Source organism: Vanacampus margaritifer, chromosome 17 (genome assembly GCF_051991255.1).
Source record: "Vanacampus margaritifer isolate UIUO_Vmar chromosome 17, RoL_Vmar_1.0, whole genome shotgun sequence".
Lineage (NCBI taxonomy): Eukaryota > Metazoa > Chordata > Actinopteri > Syngnathiformes > Syngnathidae > Vanacampus > Vanacampus margaritifer.
In genome coordinates, this window is record NC_135448.1 from 8,202,830 (window position 1) to 8,220,514 (window position 17,685).

At 38.0% G+C, this 17,685-nt stretch overlaps 1 protein-coding gene across 1 annotated transcript in view; it reads left to right on the plus strand.

Annotated features, from left to right (window-relative positions):
* The first annotated feature begins 1,131 nt into the window (after positions 1-1,131).
* Positions 1,132-17,685, plus strand: part of ext1c (exostoses (multiple) 1c) — an 80,453-nt gene continuing 63,899 nt past the window's right edge. The window contains exons 1-2 of the mRNA XM_077548663.1: positions 1,132-1,307; positions 10,988-12,390. Coding sequence (XP_077404789.1) covers positions 11,438-12,390 — 953 coding nt within the window. The 5' untranslated portion in view covers positions 1,132-1,307; positions 10,988-11,437. The remainder of the gene's footprint in view (positions 1,308-10,987; positions 12,391-17,685) is intronic.

Genomic DNA, 17,685 nt, shown 5'->3' on the forward strand with positions numbered 1-17,685 from the left:
TTTGAGCAATAAATATAGCTAACTTTATGATCCTGGGCAATTCGTCGTAGCAAAAATGACATTGATTTAATTATATCAAAATAAACATATAAGAATAGTACACATTTACAGTAAAACCAACATATTGTATTAAAAGTTGTTTTTGGTGCCTGTTCCAAAAATGAATGTGTTTGTGTGTATGAATGGGTGAATGAGAGGCTTACCTAAAAGCACTTTATGAAGATCAGTGCATCTACCCGACTACCTGCATTAAAGAGGCAGCACTGCCACGTCTAACATGGCGGCCCCCGCTGACGTATCACTGGAGCCAACTTTAATGAACTCTTTGTGTGAGGCTTTCGTGTTGAAAAATTAATAAAATAAAATCTGTCAAGTGGCACTAATCGCCAATTAGTCTCCACCTTTCCGGTGTAATCCCAAATAAAACGACTCGAAAGCAAAGGGAAAGTGTGAATATAAAATGCAGGTTACAACTCTAAAACGCATGGGGGCGCTAGATTCTTAGAAATGCCACGGTAAAAATGTTGGCTCATCAATGTAATTATTAGCACCTGTCACTATAACAGTCTCCCCCCGTAATTTTTATTTTTTTTTAAAATTTACACACTTTACAAAAATAGCAGTTCTTACAACCAAACGTAACGTACCGCAATAAAAAAAATAAAAAAATAGATCTATAGCATAAGCAAAACAACAATCTTTTCATTTTGACCCAACCCATTTTTTAAGGGTTGCATAGTAGAGATTAAGTGCAGTTGCAGTTTTAAATAGATAAATAAATAAATAAATAAATAAATAAATAAAAAAATCTTAATCATGTTAACCGAATACCTCTGTGTCAACTAAAGAATACATTTGAAATTATTTGTTTGCTTTATTTATTTATAAAGCTTTTGACACCCCACTGGATCTCTTAGGACTGTACTTGATATGTTCGTGCACAGTCTTACTACCGTTTTAACAGGCATTAAGCTGCATAAACAGGCTTCTCTGTAACAATTCGCTCCTCGTGTGTAATTGGGTCACAGAAGCCACAGACAGCACCGGGTCGCATCCAGAGGTGTACTGTAGTGTTTTTCTATACCGTACAGTCAAGACGTCGGAGGAGCGTCTGGACCAATCAGCGGCGGCCGGGGGCGTGTCGCGAATGGCTACCGTAGTGGATGTGGAAAATGGATCATTTAAAGCTCATCTTCTCCATTCATATCCCGACGAAGGGAGCCGCGTTCGTCTGCTGAATTTAGTATCAAATGTTGGGACGTGGCGTGAAAAGGAAAATGACCCACTAGAGCTCGGTTGGCTACCCGGTAAGAGCCGTGCGCGCTGGAGAAAGTGGGATCTCGTGTGTGATTTGTGCTGCTCGTGTATTGATGTTTGGATGTTGTATTGATAAGCACCTCGATAAAATTGTTCTGTTAACCTTATACATGTCAAGTTTTTCAGCGTTAGTCTCATTGGTTGTCTTCTCCGATTTAAGCTCGTTTCCATATCTATTGCCAGCTCACTGCAATGGGCATAATACATTTATTTCCAAAGTGTATTCTCCAACCTATCAGCTATCAAAACAATGTATTATTTGCAGCAGTATCCCGAAATATAACAATGCACTCATCCAGTTTTCTCTCTCACCTTGCTCTCTATTTTTATTCATGCATGTAACTGGTGGAGATGTTTTGCTCCAAGATGCTCTGATGGAAGAGGTGGATGTGGGAGCTATGGGAGCATGTAGCTTATGCTTGCAAAGTGCAAGCATTTCGGCTGGAGTCCTATTGTTGACGTGATGCAGCCAGGTTCTGTGGAGGTTGGCGCTGTCGTCCGACATGGACCTGCTACTGCCACCTGATCTCAAGTAGAATGTCACATGTTTAGTGATGTTTGGAGTAGCTGTCTAAACAAGGCACTACATTGGACTGATCTGTCCAATGTCTTCAATGTCAAAATCTTGTGCCCTCATGTTGAATGGCAACCAGTCTCGAGTGTCGTCTGCATGCTCCCATAGACCTGGAATAGGATATGCGATATAGAAAAAGGATGGACTATATTCTTGAGCACCAAACATAGTGGAAAATATGTGACTTATGTACATGACTTGTAAGTAGGACTGCAGCCAACAATAATTTGAATAATCGATGACTTTATAGATTATTTGGATGAATCAATTTCGATAAATCATTTCTTCAAATTATTATTTCACATAAAAATTGTTTTTATTGTGATTCAGCTACTGGTTTGGTCAGTAACATGTCAGAAAATAGGCCAACATTTTAGATATTATTTTCTAAAATAAAAGCACATGTTTATAAATGTCTAATTTTATTAAACACAAAGACAATCAGTTTGTTTTCTTTGAAGACTATTGAAATCTGAGAATACTTACTGTCAAGAGGCTGAAATTCTGAGAATTTGAATAATTTGTAATTTAACAAGGTCTCTAGTCTAAATAGATGATTAATAAATATTGTCCATTGATCCATTTCATGTACTTCTCATCCTATTTAAAGAGATACTTGAGCCATTTTCAGCAGTAAAAAGTTAATATTTTGTCCAGAATAAAATTTGATAACTACATTATTTTTTTGTACACAACTAATACCTTTAAAAACTAAAGGAAGTGCTACTAGGAAGTCATGGCTCAGTTTGCTGACCAAACCCAGAAAACAGGTGCACCATGATTGGTCGTTACTTCCTCAGCACAGGTGATGTCATCTTCAGTCAACAGCAAGTAGAAAACAATGTTTTTAAAGGTATTAATTGTACAAGAAAATTAATGAAGTTATCAAATTCCTTTTGGACAAAATACTAACTTTTACTGCTGAAAATGGCTCAATGAGGCAACTATCCCTTTAAGGTTTGCCTTGGAGGTGGAGCCTTAAGGCAGTAGGGCGGCCATTTTGCCATCTGCTGTCAACTGAAAATGACATCACTGTTACTCAGGTCACAACCAATCACAGCTCGGTTTGTGAACATCACATGACCAAACTCAGAAAACAGTTGAGCCGTGATTGGTTGTTACCTGAGCCCTGAGAAAATGTGATGTCAGCCGAGAAGTGGCAAAATGGCCACCCTCTGAGATTGATAAAAACAGGTGTATTTTGTTGCTTAACTCACAAACACAATATTAATCAGAATAACGTGTTTAGACAAGTGGGGCTGAATTTAACATATTATTGTACATACGTTTTTAATTTTGACAAATATTAATATAATTAATTCAATATTTAATTTAAAATGTATTACCAGTAGTCTGCATTGGATACACTGGAATGGTGAAGGCGCCAAATGTCACAGCATGGTTGTCTACATGCCTATCTAGTTGACAAGCATATTTATTTCTCAAGCATGCTTTCTAGTAGTGTTGAATTGCACTACAGCATACTGAGAGGGGTATCTAATATTTTGCCTGTCCTTGTAGTTATTATAATAATACAGTAATATGATACAGCTCTCAGTATGGTTATCTTTGTAAGGGCAGAATGATGATACTTTCTTGGGGATAGTTTTTCTATTCGGTCTCATTAAATTATGTGCGTGTACATGATTTTGTGCCTGGTGAGTATATGGACTCTATAATTCTACTAAGTTTTATGAGAACTGTAGATTTTAAAGTTTCTCATTATCTTGAATTTGCCATCTTGAAGGTAGTATATTAAAGAAAAGAGCATCAAATACCTGCTTTTCATTTCGTTTAAATCCCAAAGTAACGTAATTATATTTGGGATTGAATTACCACTCACTTGTTGTGTGTTTTTGATGAAAAAAGACTTTCCTGGAATAAAGTGTTGTCATTATCTCGGATGCTGTGGAAGGGCTCTCATGGGAAGGCGGATCCTGACAGCCTGCCGTGAACAGATTCCCTCTGATTGATGAGTTGTCTCTTTGGATACGACAGCTCTTCATCTTAATGGGAGTTTTACGTCCATATGATGTTTTGTAACACCTCCTCCCTTGTGGAAAAAAGAGGCTTGTATCTTGTCCGAGTGCTCTTAAGCCCCTGCGTGATTTTGATGCTTGTGTTTGAAGTTAATGTACAGTTAACTCATTCACTCCCAGACATTTTCACTGTTTTTGTCTGTTTTACTGGATTTGGACAGATTTTGCAAAGCCCGCAGAATATTCTGTTCCTTTGCTATAAAAACATGCTACCTACCAAAAGAAAGAAATATTTGTATTTGTTTCTGTTTTGCAGCAATCAGCAGTAGAATATAACTAAGTTTCATTATTCACAAACCTGTTGAAAACACTGTCAAAAAGAGCTTGTTTCAACATGGCCCTGGCTGATCTCTTATACTCTGCTGCCACCTGCTGGCCGTTTTTTTCCTAATAACTACCAATGCTTTAAGCAACCTCTTCATGCCAGAAGCTGTATCAAAGCTTTCTGTATGCTCTAGCATAAAAAAACAAACAAAAAAACTTATAAATACATTTTTGGGAATGAATGACAAAGATAAAAAAACTACTTATTAGGGGTGTGGATTGCCTAGTATCTGGCGATTCGATTCATAGGTCATGATTCAATTTGATACGATTAACCCCGATATGGATCTATAAATTGATCATTGCGATAAAAATTAAAAAAAAATCAAATTTGGAAAATACTAATCAGTAAACTTGTACATGTACACAGTAAGATTTTTATGAAAATGTATTCATTCATCTGAAACTTCAGGCTTGTAACTGTGAGCCACTGTATTTAACAAACAATCTTTCTTGTTTAAACAGCATTAAAATAAAATATTAAGGCTTAATTTTGCATTAATATAACATTCTTCCATGCTTAACGTGTGAACCCCAACCCTAAGTAAGACATATTGTTGAATATTTCCATAAAAAAATTGATGATTAAATATCCATTCGGTCGCATATCGAATCGATCCGAGAATTGCACGTTGTAATCTCGCGGTATATTGCCGAATCGATTTTTTTAACACCCCTAATACTTATAAATTTTTGGGTTGGAATGAGTTAAGGTGGAAAGTGAAGGCTTTAAAAATACCACAATCCATGCGTCTCTGACTCTTATCATAAAATAAAATATTCTGTATCATTTGTACTGTTTTGGCACGTCATGCTTAATTTAATTTTCCAGCCATTTTTGTGAACATCTCATTCGGCCACTTTATATTTTCTTTCAATCACCGGGTCTTGACTCTGCCAATGTCGATGTCTGATTGTTTGTAGGTCGATCTAATTAAGGTTGCGTGTCACGGCTGCACAGATAAGATGAGCTGCATGTTTGATGAACTCAAGCTTCGAGCTGTTTGTGTTTATTGACAACTGTGTATTTTCTAGAATTTTATATTCGGCGTAAGCTTTGAGCTGATAAATCCTGGTTGTCTGCGATACAACCCGCTGCTGCAATGTTTTTTTTTCTTTTTTCCAGACATCCTCAAGATTGTTTCTGCCCATCTATGTTGTGTTAATTAGCCCTTGTAGCGTTGAAGTGTAGCATATTGTTGAGTAATTAATCAACCTCAGCTTGTAATTAGGATGAGCACATTTGGTAGAGCAGTTTCGCAGCTTGACATAAACATTAGATGAACTTTTCAGGGCAGCCTAAACCGACGAGACCCATATCATGTTTTGCTGCAGCGTCAATGCTTTTGATCTTACTTTGTGACATATTCTATGCAGCATTTACATAGGCTACCAATTTGGGCACCTCTGCAATTACTCGGCTCAGTCCAGTTACCCTCTGGTTTCCTGCACTACTGTCACAACTGAGGCCTTTAATCATAGCGTTTAATTTTAGCCGGGCCTCGCCGCAAGATTTGTGTTTTTCCTCAGTACACCTCATTTCGCTGAAGTAATATGTCGACATATCTCAGCCAGTCAAAACACAGTGCCAGATGTGTGTTTGAATCGAGTTTGGACACACGCAAAGCCAAGGCAAAGTTACCTAAACGCTTGCTGCTATTTAACAATGGTATGAGTCATGCTGTTCTTAGGTATAACCACCCAAGATTTAGGCTTCCATTACTAAGATGGAGCGTCTGAGGCAGGGGTGTCAAACGTGTTTTCAACACGGTTATACTGGTCAAACTACATAAATGTATAATCACTTGGAGTATAACAGTAGAATCACAGTTACGTTGGTTGTAAGGTCAATGTTGAGTTCACATTGGGATAAAGAAGAAAATACCAAGCAATTTGTTTGTCTTTTGTGTAAAGAGGAACAGATTTAATCCTAATCTTTTTTTTTTCTAAGAAAATTAACCTGTGCATTTGTACTATTATTTGTACTATTATTTAGCTAATATCCTTTAGTAATCTAGTGACAGTTTTTTTTTTTTTTTATCTACTGGGAGCCATGATATCTACCATTCAGAAGTTAGACAGACTTGTATTTGTATACAGACTTGACCATTCCACTCTCCCTTGCCCAATGTTCTGTGTTGGAAACCTAGTAATGGCCCAATCGTCAAAAGGAATAATGGAGGCAAGCTTTCGTGACCAAGGAAATTAATTGGATCTAGACTGCGGGCCTAACCTTTTGCTTGACGCTGGTTGAAGGGGATAGTTAAACGACATGAATATCTATCTATCTATCTATCTATCTATCTATCTATCTATCTATCTATCTATCTATCTATCTATCTATCTATCTATCTATCTATCTATCTATCTATCTATCTACTGTAGCTAGCTAGCTACTATAGCTAGCTACTCTATCTATCTATCTATCTTGCTAGCTTTCTATCAGACTATGTAGCTTTCTAGCTACGTGTAGTGTAGTTATCTCTTTAGCCATCTAGTTATCTCACCTTCTCTCTATTATCTCAAAGAACAATTTGGTTCTTATCCCAGCTATCATTGGCTTTGGCGGAGGTCTTTGTTAGTCTGTACCATTAGTCTGTACAGCACCTGCAAAAACCATATAAACACAAAAGAAGCCTGACAACAGAATAAGATGCATCGGCCGAATCACAATTGGAAAAAAGTAGCCCTGAAGGTTGAGATAAAAAGCAACGATTGGATCCATCCTCCACCTGTGAAATATTCATCATGTACTGCATTGTGACTATTTTTCACCCATGTCACATGAAGACAAGGACAATTTATTACAGTGTCATTTAGGATCGCATAATACATATGAATAATTTTAATGGCTTCTTGGGATTCACTATGCGATAAAATGTACAATTCCTGCCCAACGTTCACCTCACCTTGAACCCCTGCTTTTCACCTTGACGCCTTCACACAATTTATAGAGCCTTGTGGCTTGTCCTCCAGTGCTTGTCGCCACCATAATGGTCCGTGATTGATGTGTGACCCGCAGACCTCTGCCGCTACTTAGAGCCAGGTACTTGTGGGCATCCATAAGTGCATCTGCCCTTGCTAATTTGTAGCTCCAAGGAACTCACACTGAGGCGTTTTCACTTCATTGCTGCTTTTTTTTTAAGAAGCACACACTTTTTGCTTATTTTAGTTCTATGATTGAGAATGTGTTTTTATATTGTTTTATGACAAATTGCAACGTAGTAGATCACCTGTTTATCTGCCATCAGGTTTTCTTTGTGGTAGTACATTAAATATTGACAACTATGTCACGGCTCCCCAACTGTTTACTGGTGGGGGGGGGGGGGGGGGACTGTTGAAAGTGAAATAAATCCTTGCGCTGTAGTTTTTGGATGGCACTGTGGTGCATGCACGCACGCACACACAGAAATACACCACTTAAGAATGTATTTCCATACTAAATTGTGTGCTGAATTGAAAACTGCACCCACTTTAACTTCAAAGGAGCTAAACACTGTGTTTTGTTTGACTTGTTTATATGCTTTAAAAAATATGGAACAGCAGCAGCTGAAAATATATCAGAAATGACAGCTATGCCCAAGCCGTAACTGAGTTTGAAAGATTAGAGAATAGAGAGGAAAATGTTTTTGCGTTAAATATATTTGTATAATATATCTACCGGTACCACTCCTACTCATTGAATCTTTGAATGACGGAATAGTACGGTATATATCGCATTTACACGGCACACTTACGTTCAGAAAAAACTCATCTGGAAGCAAATCGTGGATAATCTAATCTGACTTGAAATTTCTTTACATCTCTTTAATGATTAAAAAAAACAACTCAAATAGATCCTACGTGTTCGCAGCCGTTGGCAAGAGCTGCTTTAATTCATATCAGACAAAGTATTATTTATCCAAGTTGCTTGCATGATGTGGCCACCATTCCTTCTTGGCTTGAGTAATGAGGAATGTGAATGAGTGGTAGAGGACGTGGGCAGGTGAGTCCTGAAAGCTGCCTTTGTGTGGAAGCTGGCAGCAGGAACACTATCCTCTACTGTGAGACCCCAAAACACACACACGCACACACACACACACTGTACATATAGAGTACAGTGCATAGACAAAAAAATGTTAACCGTTGAGAATTTAACAGCAAAAAGTGAAGTGAATAGTTGTCCTTCTTTTCTCCCGTATTTTCATTTAAACTGCTAAATACCTTTCCCTCAACTCCACCTCCACTCTAATCTGTGCCACGGAACGTATTAGTTAATTTTATAGCACAAATGAAAAAGCCTTTAGCAAGTAAATGACATTTTAAGAGATCATGACTTGCATGTTTAATAATTACCTGATGTGTTTAGTGTTTACGTTTGTATTTTTTTTTTTTAATATTCCATTTATAATTCCATTTGCATGCTATATAATATATGCTAAATAGGGCAGGTCCTATCAAGAAGTTAAAAAAAAAAACTGTAGATACTTAGTTCTACTCAAAGACAGGTTCTTTGTGAAACTGTTTGGTCTTATATGTTGACACACAAACTCCATTTTGGAACATTGGTAACTCTTTAAGTAAAGAATGTAAAATTCAGTGTTATCTTTTTGAAGGATGTGGAAAAACTAAAAAAAAAAATTCTGTAGCAGAAGTCAATATGGATGTTGCCCAACTTCTCTTAATAGTTGATTGACCAGGAGATCGTCAGCATTATCACCATGTTGTTCTTCAGTAGACCACAAACAAGTGGACACTGAATTAACAATGCCTCTTCTGGTTGGACCCTAGTAGACTCCGGAGTACGTTGAATCAAATCCACACTAGGAGTAGAACAGAAAAAGCACAAATTCCAACACACGATGGCCAGCAATCACGTACGAACAGGGATGTAGTCAAGCCCACCTTTATTAAGTCTGAGCCAAGTGCGAGTCACAAAGGTCCAAGTCCAACACCAAGTACTGATGAGATCAAAAAACTGTATTTTCATGAAAAACTAAATTAAGCCAATTTCTTTATGAAATTTTCACCAATATATATACAAAAAATGGGAAGACATCGAGTTTGCCTCTTAAAGAAATAATTATTAGCTGCTAATAATTCTGAGCTAATGATTAGCTTATTTCTTTTTATGGTGCCTCAACAAATGTTGAACAGTTTAACATGGTGTCGTAAGTGTCCAAAATTGTCTTCATACATAAATGTCAGGTTGCTTCATGTTTTTTTTGTTTTTTTAATATTGTAATGCGTGGTGGCTGATCAACCATGGACGGCACAGCTGGATAGTAAATAACTGGAGAGCAAGAAAGGAACTAGAAGTCCACAGGCTTACTTAATTAAAAGGAAACAAAAAAATAGTGGTCTTCTTGATGCTACCACACGTCACGATAAGCATACACATCCACGGCGTCAAAATCATTGATGGCCAAAATGAAAAAGTGCTGCAAATGCACAACAAAAACAAGGAGGCGCCACCCTGTGGCGCGGTGCCACACTGCGGATTGCTACGCCAGCTCTTGGTGGTTAGTTAAACCAAATTTTATAACCCTGCTGCTGGTTGACATGACGTGCTTTGGTACTTGTAATCAGGTTAACCAATCAGATGGCTTGCTGCCTGGTAGCCATAGTTACTGGGTGGCCAATGTTAATGCCCGTCTATTTTAATCACCTGAAAAACTTCAGGACTAAAAAATTTGACTTATTGTTATATATATATGTATATATATATATATATATATATATATATATATATATATATATATATATATATATATATATATATTTAGCGAGCCCAATGACCGAGTCTGAGACAAGTCCGTGACAAAAAAACAAAACAAAAACGTGTTGAGTCCGGACATCCCAAACACCTAAACTGAGAACTGTAGTCAGGTTTCCATACAATTGTTTTGATTTTTCAAAGCAAATTTACAGAAAATGCACAAAACGGACTTATGCCCGTTTCCATCTGTTTTTCTTTTGCAAATATTGAGAGGGGCCTCCGCCGCTATAAGTGGCGGTATATACCACAAAGATGTGATCCACCAGTAATTTAAAAGAAGAAGAAGAAGACCAGGAAGCGACTGCGCCGTGCGATGACATCGTATGAGTTTTCTTTTGTAATTCTTAATAAAGTAGCAAAGTAGCATTTCTTTTCCATCTAAAATAGCATTAATATTCGCTTCTTTAGTCAATTCTAATAAGATTTCTGTTTCATCATCCCCCCAAACATACCTTACTTTATCGTCCGACATTGCTTTAGGACTACAAACATAATTGTGACGTATTATCTGGTCAAAACTTGCTACGTGTATCCGGTCTTGCCAGCGGTTATTCGCAAAACCTGTTTCCATCGGCAAAATTCACATTTTCCTTTTTTTGATACGCTTCAAAATCCATCCCAAAACACTTTTTTTGCGAATTTTGGACCCTTTTTCTAATTTCTAACGTTTCCATTCAGTTTTATTTTCGCATTTCTTGAAAATAAAAATAAAAATGGGTGGATGAATTGGAAACCCAACTTGTGAGGTGGATTGGGTAAACCACAAATGACCATGTAGCTGGGGAAAAACATTTTAACTCAAAACAAAAAAATGTGTACAGGTGGACAGATTCTAAATGTCCTCCTGATTGGTCATTTGATTTCATTTAACACAATATGGGTTTCTGTTACACAAATGAAAAGGTCTCTGTTTGGTCGAGGAGTGGCGACTTGCTGTGTACTGATCTGTATTCTTGTTTGTTTGCTTCTCCATAGGAGGGGCCTGCCGACAGCAGTTACGCCAGGCACCATGAGGCAGCAAGCTTGTCCGGAGAGAGTGAAGAAATCGCCCCTCATTCCTGTCGAGCAGGCTGCGCCGGGGAAGAAATGCACACAGCATCGGCGGGAGCAGCTAATTCCGCAATCCAGACGGCAGAACACCGGCATCTGAGAGTTGACAACAAATGGGAAAGACATTCACAGACTGACTGAGGGCAGACTAACTTGGACTGTGTCATCCTAAATGGCAAAGTGGACTGGGCCACACTTGGAGGAGGCGGTGATGTCCTTGTTAACACATTGCCCTCCTTTAGAAGCTCCTTGTTAGAAGTCACCGGGCCGGCTCGTGCCCCTGTGAGGCTTCAAAGCTGAGGGGCAAAGGCGAAGGGAAAAAAAGGACAAGTGAGTGTCAGACCGGAGAAAAAAAAAAGACTGCGACAGGCCCCCATGCAGGCTCGCAAGAAATATGTTCTGCTGGGCTTGTGTACGTTCTGCTGGCTGGTTCTCTTTTACTTCGGTAGGGGAGTCCAGCTACCTGTACGTCTGCTGCGGATGCTGACAGGCCAGCAGGGTGAGATAGTGCGACCCTGGCCCAACTGGACCGATCGGGCCTTCCTGCCCTGCTATGCTCACCTGAACGAGCTCCAGACAGACCCAGGGACGACCGAGTCGCCCCGCCAGCGCCGACAAGCGTGGTCTGTTATTTACAAGGACAGCCACTGCCGCATGGAGACTTGCTTTGACTTTTCGCGGTGTCGGCGTAGAGGGAGAGAAGGGTTCAGGGTGTATGTTTATCCGTCGGAGAAAAATGACCATGTCTCTGAAAGCTACAAAAAAATCTTGACATCTATAGCCGAGTCACGATACTACACATCAGATCCGCGTGAAGCGTGTTTGTTTGTGCTTGGGATTGACACCCTGGACAGGGACCAGCTGTCAGGACAGTTTGTGCCTAATGTGGATGAACGCATTCGGGGTTACCCTCTTTGGAATGACGGGCGCAATCACCTGATCTTCAACCTTTACTCTGGCACTTGGCCCAACTACACAGAGGACCTGGGTTTCAACATCGGCCAGGCCATTTTGGCCAGAGCTAGCCTCAACACAGAACATTTCAGGCCAGGTTTTGACATCTCCATCCCGCTCTTTTCAAAGGACCACCCGCAGAAGGGTGGTGAACGAGGCTGGTTGGTCAGGAACACTACCCCGCCACGGAGGAAGTACCTGCTGATGTTCAAAGGGAAGCGCTATCTGACAGGCATCGGCTCAGATACCCGAAACGCTCTACATCATATCCACAATGGGAAGGACATTGTGTCGTTAACTACATGCCGCCATGGGAAGGACTGGGAAAAGCATAAAGATGCCCGTTGTGACCATGACAACCTGGAATATGAGAGGTAAGACGATTTGTCGTACATCTTTTTATGGCTGGGGAAAAAAAGTCGACCTAGGCGACTTTAAAAAATAGGTCGTCTCATTTTCTTCCTCGAAGCTCCACCTTGTTTTGGTCTTATACACTTTTTTTTTTTTTTGCAGGCGCACGCAGTATTGTAGCTGTGATATGATCTTTATTTCTTCTGTTAGTGCATCATCTAGTGGCCAAATGGCAGGTGTTATTTGTCTGCTTAAAAAAACGCTACTTAGTAGGCTACTTAGTGGGTTTAGACAATACAGCACATTGAGCTTCCCTAAAATCCTTACCCATGGATTATTGTTAAAGCCGTATTTGTAAGTGACTTTTAAGGCACTATTACATGTGTAATTTAGACATGATGTATGTATGAACTAAATGACAGTTAGTTTGTTTACCTTAAGTGGTAATCGCTAGCGCACTAATGCTAAACACGATTGCTAGCCGTCATGGAATAATGTGTTAAAGCATCGTCTGTAAGTGACTTTTGACACATTATTACAAATGTAATGTAGATATTATGATGTATATGTGAACTAAATGGTAGTTAGGTTTAGGGTTAAGGTTTGTTTACCTTAAGTGGTAATCACTAGTGTGCTAATGCTAATCACGATTGCTAACCGATTGTTGGTGTTTAATAATGCATATGTATGAAAGATAATAAATTATAAATACTTATATCCACTCAATTCAATTTACGCCTAACCTTAGTGGATAAAAAAAAAAAGTGGTGATTAATCGATTCGAAAATCGATTTTAAAAAAAGAGTTGTTAGCAACAGCAATAAATCTTTTGTTTTATTTGTTTGTCTTCTGACTCACAACGAATCTCTAATTATAATTATGTCGCCTGTACTGGTTATTGATATTTAAAATAAATAAAATAAACAGAAGACGAAGTTTACATTCTGAACCATTTATATGATTCTATTCACTAACACACACACACTTTCCCAACCTAATTTAAAAAATCTGTCCTCCAATCACATCCGAGTGTTTGCGTTATTATTCAACAGTACTAATGATATAGGTGATAGGCAGATAATAAAATACGACACTTTAGGACATGCCATCTGTTCTCGCCTCCACCGTAAACTTAAACTAAGCAATAAAACTCAAGTGCTGACAGCGCTGCTCATTAGGAAGTCTGCGCCTTTCCATTTAGAGATTGATGACGAGTACCCGAGATGGTTGAAAATTACTCTATTAGGAGTTTGAGCGAATAGAATAGAATTGTCTGTGGAATTTTAATTTTTCCGTCATTTTTTGTTACATATTGACAAAACAAACCGAAAAGACTTAACTCCTTAACCATAACCTGGCTCCTACAGCATCACACTCTAACTAATCAATTCAAATATTCGTCGCCATGCCGGTTTGAGAGGTCAAAGTTTACCCATAATTAGTGTTAATTGATGACAGTTGTAGGTATATCTCCAACAGCTGTGCATTCGAAATGAGTTTTTGAGCAATGCCGTTTCCAAATAACTATCTAATCCTAATCTCAAGGAGTAACTATTAGTGTTGAATTAAACTTTAATCGTGTATAACCAAAATTTTCAAATGTTTTGTTGTGTTACTGCATGTCAGTAAGTCCTTTTGCTTAGAGTAGGAAGTAAGTAGGAACTCTAACTTCGCATGATGCTCAAATGCACTTTTCCCAAGTAGGTGGTTGGAAATATCTGACTTATCATTTCTCTGGAATGTAGCAAATGTCTCAGACCAGAACACATACTATGCATCTAATCATACTGAGATAGATTTAAAAAGGATCTGATACAATTGAATCACCTTGATGGGTGGGAAATTGAAAGGTCACCTCACCATAAAATTTACGATGCAGTTAAAGAAACTCCAAAAACTTTAAACCATTTGGGATATTTTCTTCAATGAAATGAAACCATTGAGATTGTTCGTCTATAGAGCACAGGTGTCAAATACAACGCCCGGGGGCCATACCCGGCTCGCCACTTCATTGTGGGAATGTTTTTAGCATTCAGCTATTGGCATTCAGCTTTCAACATTCCCACGCAATTTCTGCAGAAATTGCACTTAGTCTAGTTTTATAAGCAATCTTGTGCGTCACCTTCCATGATTCTTACTAAAATCTCTTCCAAAATTTCTAAATGTCATATGTAGAAATAATAATATATAGATATTGCAAGTGTTTTTTTTGTTACCAAACATCTTTTTACAATAACTTGAACAAGAATTGAACAAACTATTATCTTTAACAGCTGATTTCAAAACTAGTTATCCATCAGTTGTGGATATTAAACATTTGTATAGTTGTAAAGTATAATGTAGCCAATGACAAAAAAATAAATAAACAGTTTGACACCCCTGGTCTAGAGGTAGGATTTCTGTGATATAAGAAGCTTGATGAAGTGATACTGGGTGTTTTTCCTCTTTCATTAACACCAAAGCAGGCCATTTAAAACGACTGAGTGTACAAATCTAATTTACCCTGAAATGGCGGTTAGTCGGTGTCTCCAACTATCCAACTACGCTCCTCCTTTAGCCCTGTTTACATTGGAGGTGGGCAGCAAACTGATGAACGTGCTTAAAGTGCAATGAATGAGTTCATTTATTCCACGCAGCCCGTTATTGAGACACTGTAGTGGCGGTGGGATGAAGCGGACAGAAGGACACTGGAGGGAGTTGTGGCTGTCTCGTGCGGTTTTTGGTAGAAGCGTGAATGGCGGAGGCGAGTTGGCATAAAGGAAATACAGAAATATCTGGAGGATTTCTTTTTGGCACTCATTAGTGAAAATCCTGAACATAGAGGAAGGGTGTTGTTGGGTGCATTTCGTTTTACATTCATTTTTACAATTGACTGACAATAAAATATATAACACCATATGTCAAATTATGTCCCTCAATCTAATGTAATGTACTTCAGGGACCTAAAATTGTAAAGATATGTTCCTAGTTGTCTATGGTGGCATTACCTTTGGGGGTACAATGATGTCCTTTTATAAGAGTCTATGGGCTTATTTCTCCTTTCTTCTACGGATCAGCCATCTATCAAAAGCTAAAAAACACTCGCCTATAATCACAGCTATTCTCGCCATAAGCTTTTGTGCCCGTGTCACAGTTAATGAAGCTCTTAGAAGGTGGTACCAGGTTAATGAGCGGATGCATCTGCTCCGCCGGCAGATTAACCCGGAGCGACCGGGACAAGACTGTCAAAAGGAGAAGTGGGAGGGGTTGAAAAGGACAGGGAACTTGGGGTGTGGGGTAGCGGCAAGTAATATAGATTGAAATATATATGAAGAAAAAATGTCATAAAATCAAATTTGATAGTTTTTGTCAATCAACCAAGTGGTAGTACAAGTATAACATCCAAAGTGCAAGTAAGGGCACTTATATTAAAAGTGCCTAATTTATACAGTTTATTGAATTACTCTAAGAGGTTCTTAACCCCTCAAACTTGTGCAGTTAATTAAAAGAAAAACACTAGAAAGCTGTATTGAATGTCTTTTCTTTTTATTTACGAAGAGGCATGCCAATGTTGACCTAAACAAGAGGTCATTGCAGACTCTGGCTCTTTAAACCCGCTCCTGTGGCTTCTTAAGAAAAAATAAATAAATAAATAAATTAGAAATTAATATTTTTCTTACATATTTTTTTTTAGGTAAAATATTATTTAAATGAATTAATGATTACGATTTTTTTTTTAAATGCATAAAGTCAAAATTTTTAAGGTCGTCAGAAAAAGAGAGATGGAAGATAGATTAAAAAAAAGTTTTAAAAATTACCTAAAAATGTCCAAAAAGTGACCATAAAAATGTCAAAAAATGAAGAGGAAAAGCAGAAAGTTACCATAATATCCAATGAAATTGAAAAAAAAAATGGCAGGAGAATTGGATTTAAAAAAAGTCAGAAAAGAATTGCCAAAAGTCTCCCAAAAAATTGTTTTCAAGTAACTATAGAAATCCCCCAAAAATTACCATAAAATTGACACACACACAAAAAAAATCTGATAATTAATAGCACAAAAGCAGAAAAAAAATCCAAAGATAAAAGGTATACGAAAATGAATCTCAAAGTATTGGATGCTTCATATTTTTATGTGGTGCAGCTCTAATTAGCTCTACCCTCAGGACATTAGGCTTACACTAACGCACTGTTTCGTTCATCATAATATTCAAATGTTTTGCAGCACCAGACAGACTTTTTGTTATTAATTTGGCCTAAAATGGCTCATTTGACAGTAATGGTTGCAGACCCCTGACCTAAACGTTCATTTATTTTGACTAAAAGCTGAAGAAAAATACTGGGACAATAAGAGCTGCGAATGTCTGTGTGTGTGTGTGCTCAAGTGTGTGAATGGAGTATGGATTGGAATTTAAAAAAAAGTTGTAGGAAAGAGACAATTTAGAGGTAGGACGTTTCGGTACCTAAGACATCAAGTTCAGAAAGGCAGAAAAGGGAACAAGTCATGAGATAAAGATATCACGAAAAAAATTCGATAACTTATGGTTTCCTCAAAGCAAACTTTACAAAAATGCAAGAACGAGTTGGGGCAGAAGGGTGACAAAGATTGAGAACCGTGGTTAAAAACGGGAATGGGAGTAGAGGGAGAAGTTGAAACACAAGAGAAGCTGTGGTGCAGCCTAACGGCCTAGTTTCTTTCACTTTGGAGGATTCTCTAAGAAAGTGAAGAAAAGCATACGTTGTATTGTGAATGCAAATGAGCAGGTGGGGGGAGGAGAAGTGGGGTTGGGCTTCTGAGGGTGGGGAGTGTACTAGAGTTCAATTTGGACCTAGTACTGAATGTGTGAGTGATAGCAGGCAGATTAAAAAGACATGGATAAGAGTGGCCGATTAGAGCACTTTGAGAGTGCAGACATTGACCAAGGTTTATCTTGTGCCACAACAACTAGCATTGACATTTAGATTTTTTTTCCCCCAATGAGTATTCTAAAAAAGAAAAAGAAAATAATTTATCATATGCTCACACAAAATTTTTCAAATTGACGTTATCACAAAATCCTGTCTATAATACGCACCCGTGTTTATTACATCCTCTCATAATCACCCTTAAAAATTTTGTTTTTTTCTTGTACTCACTAGTATCCTTTATTATCAGATTGAATAATATGTTGTAAAGATTTAAAACATACAAAATGAATGCTTTGAAATCCAGGTTTAAAACTATGCTCTTTTCCCATACTTATGATTAAAGTCTTTCAAAGTATCTTTTTAAAATCATGTTTTGAAAATATTTTTCTTACTCTGTATGCTCTTTTAATAATTTTAGTAAACTATTTTTTTAT